This window comes from Pygoscelis adeliae, unplaced genomic scaffold (genome assembly GCF_000699105.1).
Source record: "Pygoscelis adeliae isolate BGI_AS28 unplaced genomic scaffold, ASM69910v1 Scaffold89, whole genome shotgun sequence".
Classification (NCBI taxonomy): Eukaryota; Metazoa; Chordata; class Aves; order Sphenisciformes; family Spheniscidae; genus Pygoscelis; species Pygoscelis adeliae.
The window spans coordinates 475,880-483,648 of record NW_008825559.1 but is presented as its reverse complement, the minus strand read 5'-3'; the positions used below and the strand labels follow the sequence as shown (position 1 = coordinate 483,648).

Genomic DNA, 7,769 nt, shown 5'->3' with positions numbered 1-7,769 from the left:
GCAAGTTTATAAAAGCTTTTATTTGCTCTTGGTATGACCAAGAATGGGACAGTGATCTTTTATACAATTTGATACAGTAAGTGGTACAAAAGAATGTGTTTTAAATAAAAAGCCAGAGTGGAGTAGCAAAAATATTAAAAGATTAAGTAAAAAATTGTAGGCATGGGAATTAATCCTAGACCTTAAGTTGATGCTGTTTTTCCATCATCCGAGTCCGAGAGCACGAAGCGCCGCTTTTACCCCTGCCCCGCACCGCCGCGGCACCAGCAGCTCCCCGGGGCCGCGCCGAAGCACTAAACAGAAAGCAGCTAACACACTCGTAGGATAGATTCAACCTCGGGTTTTAGTTTATCATGACCAATTTAATCAAGTTACATTTTTTTTGCCGTGACAAAAGGTAGCGCTGAGCCTTCCTCCGCTGGCCGGGCGGGCTAAAGCCCCCCCTGCGGGGGCACCGCCGGCACCGGGCAAAGCTGAGCGCAGGGAGAGCTGCTTTCGCATCCTTTTCTAGCTGGCCTTAGGCTTTATTCCACGCACAGGGCTGGGGAGGGGCTGTCGTCCAAGTAGAGGTTTCACAAGCAGTTAGGTTGCTAGCTAGCAGGAAGTTAAATACCGGCAGAAATAAAGTTACTGCAAATTCCTCCAACATGATTATTATTACTTTTTTTTTTTCCTTTTAGCATCTGCATCGACTCTCGTCGCTCACTCCTCCTCGGCCGGGCCTTGCGCTCCACAACACAAAACAAAGCCAAGCCACGGGGTTAAAATTCATGGTTTTTATATGAACAGAAGTAGACCGTCTAGAAATATTTCAGTTTATTAACTGGGTAAGGAGAATAGGAAACGGAGGTGGCAGCTGGTAGTACCAGCGAGTGGCCTGTTCTCTACCTGTTGGCTTGCAATGAACACAGCGTCCACAAAGGATCCCGAGGGATTTACACAGAGGGAGCCAAGCCCCTGGAAGCAAATAAAAAGCTCACGTTTAAAACAAGGATTACACAAAGAAACCTTGATGTATAATTCTCCATTTTTTCCCTTTTTGATAACGTTAGAAAGTGCAGATTTAACCCAAAGGTAGCCGTACTCTATTTACAGCGCCGACCGGCAGGCGCGGGACGTGAGAAACGAGAGGGTGCCAATTTATCCGCCAGCCCCAGCGTCCTGCCCGACCCCAACAGCCACTCGCCTGGGAAGGGTTAACACACACGGAGACAAAATGCCAAAATACAGAGGGAAAGGCAGACACCTCGGTCAAGTTACTACACGGGAAGCCGTTCAAAACTAGAAGTTCAATGTTAAAACACCGTCATTTCATTAAAATTAAATCAGCGTTATTTACTACTTTAATTATTTACCGGAGACAGTCCAAAACCCAAGCGGACAAGAGCGAGGCACAAGCTTGTCCAACTTTAAGGGAGAACGTGAGGCTTGGGGAGGAAGAAGTGTCTATTTAAAATATCTTTCTGTCCTCGGCCGGAGCAGCTCTCCTACGCGGTATTGCAAATGCAAGGCGAGTGAACGTACGAACGCTCCTGCAGACTGGACGCCCGGTTCGGCGGGAGCGGTCGACAGAGACTGGCAGTCCTTAACCCCCTTCCTTTCAGAAAGGACAAAGCCACGCCATCGGTGACACCGCGGCGAGGCCCGGAGCCGCGGGCAAAGCCGGAAGGCGAGCTGGAAAAGCAAGTTAATCCCGGGGGAGGGAGGCTCAGCAGCCCCGCTGGGATCACCCGCCACCTTCCCACAGCGCGGGAGAGAGGGCAAGACCGACCCAAGTACCGATGACTCAGCTTTTAACACTGGAAAATGGAAAGTCTTCAGGGAGGTAATAAATTAAACTGCCAACTCCTTTTTTCTTTTTTTTTTTTTTTTCTTTTTTGAGTCTAGTTTCACTCAGCCTTTTGCTAGGCTACCGAGCAACTCGTGGGGCGGCTAACAGTAAGAGAGAACTTAAAAGTTCATGTTAACTGCTGTCAGTTTGGGAATCGCATGTTATATTCATACACATAAAGTAGACAACCACATCACCCTCCATAGAAAACTAGTGCATGCAAATAACTCTTCCATATCATAAAACCCAACGGCTATGCAGGAGGAGAGAGAAGATATACTAGTGGACTGACATTGGCTAGAGGGAAATTAGTAGGTATCTTCAACATTTTTACCTTGAAAGCTAAATCAGTGCTTTGTATTAAATTTTTGGCAAACATACCACGTTGCCATCCTTTTAATTAACACATCACACCATGAAGAAATGCAAATAAAAGCAGCATGCAGGCAAAAGGAAAGAGCTGCGAGTGGGGAAAAAAAATGGCAGCAGGAACAGTTCTGAATGGCTAGATCACCAAAAAGGAGACACAGCAGATTAAATGTAATTTTTTTTTTTTTTTGCACCACCCTTTGTCCTCGATGCATTACACCAACAATTACAGAAAGCAATCACAAAAGAGTTCAGTATTTTAAAAATGGTCAAGTATGGATGGTATGTCTCCTGCACATGCTTCCACCAGAAGAAATAAAAAAAAAAAAGTGAAAACAAAAGTTCCTTTCCACATAAGGCACAGGACAAAATAAACCCCATTCACAGACTCAAGGCGAAAATGAGTGTTTTCCTGGCTCTTTTGCTGATGCATCTAGAGAATATGATGACTCAAGCACATTATCCATGACAGAAAATTCCACTGTTGTACAAAATAAATTGTTAATTCTAACTTTTATTCTTATACAATTTGCAGAATAGAATTGAATATGATTGCTATATGTTTTAATGTCAGGAGGAACGGGACTATAATACAACCAAAACGTAGTGGTAAGTTGAGCAGGTACATGAAAAAAATGAAGTCACGGAGATGATTTTCCTATACATGTTGTTGAGAAAATTATAGTATGCAAGCTGTCCTAAACGGAAAAACAAAGGGAGACAGGAGCTTGTTAAGATGAGGAACAAAACATTGGTTTAAGGTTAAAAACGGGCAGAGTGGTTTGTTTTGCAGCGAGAAAAAAGGGGCGGTGGATGGCGATTGGTGATACAGGAGAACGTTCAGCAACACTTGCTCTTCCAGCCTGTCACCCCACCTCCACTGCTGATATCTACATTTTCACTGTTGGGCTCTTTTACAGGGGTCTGCAATGAAACAAGTTAAAAAAAAAAATTAGACGACTCTCGAGGCATTCCGAAATAAAGTATTCAGAGCTGAAGAGATAGCGGCTTACAAAAAGACTCACATCACCGACTAATATAATGAATAAACTATGGACAAAGAGCTCTACAGAAATGCAGGGAATCCGCCTCCCCTTGCCAGCAGAAGTACGGAAAACCAATTTAAAGGGGTTTTGTTTTGTTTTAAATAAACAACAACTGGAAAAAGCTGGGGAAAAAAACACTTTTGAACTTGGACCACCCCAAAGTAAACTAAAACTATTTCTAGATCCTGCTCTTAGAACTGACACTTGGACTTTGGTGGAGTAAGTAAATCACAGCGTACAACTAACACAAGCTGAAGTTAAATTACGTGAACTAATGACCTTAAAAAAAACACAGAGTAATTTATGGATAAAGAGGGGTTGTTCAAAAGCATCTGCCTTCCAGTTAGCCAGGACACCGGTTTCCGAGGCAGCGGACAAAACAGGCTCGTCTGCGTCACAGGATGTAAACTTGGTTAGACCAAAGCAAAAATCAAAGTCAAGTGGTTTTGATCAGATGCTAACATCTACTTTCAGCTTTTTCGAAACTAACTTAAACATTGGCGAGAATACTGCAGTTCCATCTCTATATTCCTTTTATTATTCTCTTTGGCACAGCCTTGCAAAAGCAACCCCCTCTCCCCATTCTTCAGATAAATACATTGAGGCCCCAAAATAAAAATTTAAAGGTCAAAAGGGTCAACAAGACTTGCTAGCCTGACCTCCTGTTTACCAAAGGCCAGGGATTTTCACCCAGTTTCTCACATAAAGCTTGTCAAAAGCTGATTAAGAAACAACTCAGAACTACAACGGTGAACCAGACATTGTTGAGCAGATGTGTATTTAAAAGGGTTGCGAAAAGATTCAGCATTGACCTTGCACTAAATTTCTAACCAACTAACTCAGATGACATTATCAACAGCATTCGTGCAGGAGAGCGGTGGAAGATGGTGATGAAGGCAGTCTCGATACGGGGCAGTCCCTACCGCTAAGATGGAGCACAGAAAACACACGTGGGGTCATTCGTTTAGGAGCAAAGCACATGTGCTAGAGTTGGCCAACCCACGTCTCTCGAGCTCCACAGAGCTGCAGTGCTGAAGAGGCATGACCTGATCATAAGCAGGAACGTGCTAGCACAGGGGTTACTGTGTAAACCAAGCCCTTGGCTACGGGAGTACATCAACTAACTGGAACCAGCCCTGGAGCCACCCACGTATCCAGCCCGGCTCAATCCTGCAACAAAACAGTGGCAGCTATTGGAAGCCAATGCGTTTTCTACTCATGAAAGATAGCAGGGATACAAGCATAGCAGTATCCTGTAGCTCTGGGCATACAAAGATTTGGGTACAGGCCACAGAAAAGACAACCATCTTTATGGTACGCCGAACGTTTCAGGAAGGGGAGCCAACCACCAGGATGAACTGGTGGATCCACGTTCTTCTCTCAGTCGCAATATAACCATCCAATAAAGCCTCCAACGAAATGCAGAGCCCGAGAGGGCTAATCATTGGAAACAAGGTAGGAAGCGACAAGGCTCGTTCATCTGTTCTATCAACCGCACCTAAACTCTTCCCAACAGGCGCTTAAGAGTTTTGAGACAGTGTTGTGTATCGATGGAGACAGTGGCAGGGAAAGGACAATTCTCTTCCACGCCAACTGAAATGTTTTAACTCCAAGCACGTGTACGACACAACCATGAGTTTAAGAGCTGAACAACGATGAGTTTGCGTTCCTTGGCTCTGATGTATACTACTCTCTCTAGATAGTACCCCTACAATAATGAAACGTCAAACAAGCTTTAGAAGCTTCAGATGAACAATTGTCCTCCTTTAGGGACTCGTTTGTCTTAGCATGCCAAAGTCAAAAGCTGCAACAATTCAGGTAAACATCAAAAGCAACAGGAGCTGAAATTTTAGGATGGTTTTTTTTTTTCAGACAAAACCTGTAAGCACCTACCTTTCGAAGAATGTCTTCTGCTAATGTGAGGAATGCCTTCTCAATGTTTATATTTGCTTTTGCACTAGTTTCGAAAAACCTAATACCGTGCTCCCTAGCAATCTAAACCAAAAAAGAAAGAAGGCGGTTAGCATTACTGTAAAGTTATTGAACTGGCGCTGCTATAACTTTGGGATTAGCGGCATTTATAAGCATGTAATACTCTTTCAGCCATAGCAGGCATCAGAAGTACTAGCTAGGCAAAGGGTCACAAAGGAAGATTCAGAACTTAATGATTCAGAAAGAGCAATTAAAGTGTATTACATCTCAAGTTGATGTCTGAACATAAGACGACAGATACCATACAAGCCTGTCACATGGTAAGTAACTCAAAGGATGCCTGAAAAATTTTAGTTACCAAAGAAAGCAGAAACTGCAGCTGAACTTGTTCCACTCATTGCAGCTCTTTGCAATGCAGCTTCTGAGAAAACATTCCCAAGACTTACAAGCCATTAGCAAATCCAGCCACCTCGTTCGTTCCCTGGCACATCCCGTTGTGGCAGCCCTGGAGATGGCGGGAAGTCTTGGCACTGATTTGCTCACTTTGATAAGCGAGTTTTTGTCTGACACTTACCTGTTCGCCTTTTGCTTTAGGGACAACTCTTTTATCTTCCATGTCACACTTGTTTCCTAACAGCATCCTCTCCACATCTTCATTGGCATGCTAAAACGAGACAAGAGACAGGTTTACACATCTCCCCCAACAAGCCGTAAATATCTACTTCACTTTTATATTTCCAGGCTGTTTGAAGTCCAGGCTAACGTTTACAGGTCTTGGTGTCCCGCACTTTCCTGAGTCGTAACAAAGACTGCTAGAAATCATTCTTCTGACAGTGCCTTTAGACTAAATTGCTCATATAACCTGGAAGTGGAATGAGACAACAGCTACAGGTTTGACACAGCTCTATCACCATCCCAGTGCCAGTTATTTTCCCCCTTCCTTTTTATTTCTGTAGTTTAAGTGTGAAGTCTTCCTTTCTGAAAAAGACTAAGTGCTGTTCTGCAACCCAGATCCTGCTAGTTAGTGACACCAGCCTACCAAATCTTCGTTAGTTTGCATTCAGTGACGTGGGAAAAGAATCAACTTCCTGCCTGGAAGGAACCACTTAGAGGTGTCGGGTTTTACGTGTGCTAGACAAGCACGTTACAGAAACGATGCTACAAAACATTACAGGGGAAGAACCCCACGTCTACAGCTGCCAACAATCAAGCTTCAGGCACTGGAATGGCTCCAGCTGCCACTGCTACTGTTCTGGTTTTTGAAGGGTCCTTTGCACAGTTTTATTGCAGACAGGTAAGTCTCCTTATCAATTGTAACTCTGCTTTCAACCACCGCAAAGCCAAATAACCAGGAAGTTAGTAAAAACCCCTTTTGCCTGTAATTTTTTTTTTTTTAGAGGAGTTACCGAGTTAACTAACAAAGGGAAATTACAGCTCTCTCGCATCATGCTATTCCTCTGATGTCGCAATCATCAGAGCAAGACTGCACGTCAGCTTTGTGCTTCAGCTCTATCTGCTAAGTACTTCGCACAGAAGTTGAGAAACTCATGCAGTGAAATGGCACGCAGACTATATACCAAGCGAACATAAAACAGGACATCACAAAGGGAAAAAAACTGAAGTGAGCGCCACGCTAATGCTCAGGATCCAAAGAAGAGTAGGACCGCATAGCAGGGAATCACCTTTGTAAGGCAGAAGCGAGTGCCAATGCTTTCTCAAAGAATGCTGAATGAACAAAAATACCTTGGCTGGTCAGTTACTGAAGCACTGCCAATATCCATCATAGCAAGGAAAGAATATGCCAAAGATATCCACCAGACTAGCTGAAAAGTTCCAGCAGCCACAGCACAAAGCATCACTTAAGTGGATAACTGAAGTAGCGGGCACTCATCTGAGGGTGAAGGCCGCAGCTCCAGCTGGTGAGTCTGCACCATCTACCCCAGTGGCGGCCGACACCCCCACCCACAGGGAGCTGCTGAAGGGAGAGGCTGCAGTGCAGACCTCAGGCTGCAGGACGCGCCTAGAACCTTTCTCCTGGGGCAGGGACAGGCAGCAGAACTGCCTGCAAAAGGTGTGCCCAGGTGGAGGACCTCCTGCAGGAGGTGGCTGAGCTGCAGGAGGCGGTGAGAAGGCTGCGTAACGTCGGGGAGGCTGAGAAGGAGTCAGAGAGCTGGTTCTAAGCACAGTCTGCAGTGGACCCACAGCCCACGGCCACAGAGCCAGAAACTCCCCCACCGGCACACACAGAAGGGAGGGGGACCAATAATGCAGAAGAATGGACGGTTGCAACAGCAAGGACCAGCAGGAGGAAGAGACTTCTCCTGAAGCCTGAGGTGCCCTTGCAGAACCGCTTCACCGCTCTGCAGACTGAAGAGGAAAGACCCATCACACCAGGAGAGGCGATGGAGCCGAGTAATGCAGCCCGACCTGCCCCCTATATAACTACCAGCGCAATGAAGAAAAGGCGACGGGTGACAGTAGTAGGCGACTGTCTTCTGAGCGGTACGGAGGCGCCCGTTTGCCGAGCGGACGCACTCTCTAGAGGGGTGTGCTGCTTACCGGGGGCTCGCATCAGGGATGTCACCGAGAGG

The 7,769-nt window shown here is 45.4% G+C and overlaps 1 protein-coding gene across 1 annotated transcript in view; it reads right to left on the bottom strand.

Moving 5' to 3' along the window:
* RAB10 (RAB10, member RAS oncogene family) overlaps positions 1 to 7,769 on the bottom strand; it is a 49,245-nt gene continuing 41,476 nt past the window's right edge. Inside the window, exons 4-6 of the mRNA XM_009332342.1 lie at positions 5,753 to 5,842; positions 5,140 to 5,241; positions 1 to 3,124 (exon numbers count right to left, since the gene is read on the bottom strand). Of these exons, the coding sequence (XP_009330617.1) occupies positions 3,041 to 3,124; positions 5,140 to 5,241; positions 5,753 to 5,842 (276 nt within the window). The 3' untranslated portion in view covers positions 1 to 3,040. The remainder of the gene's footprint in view (positions 3,125 to 5,139; positions 5,242 to 5,752; positions 5,843 to 7,769) is intronic.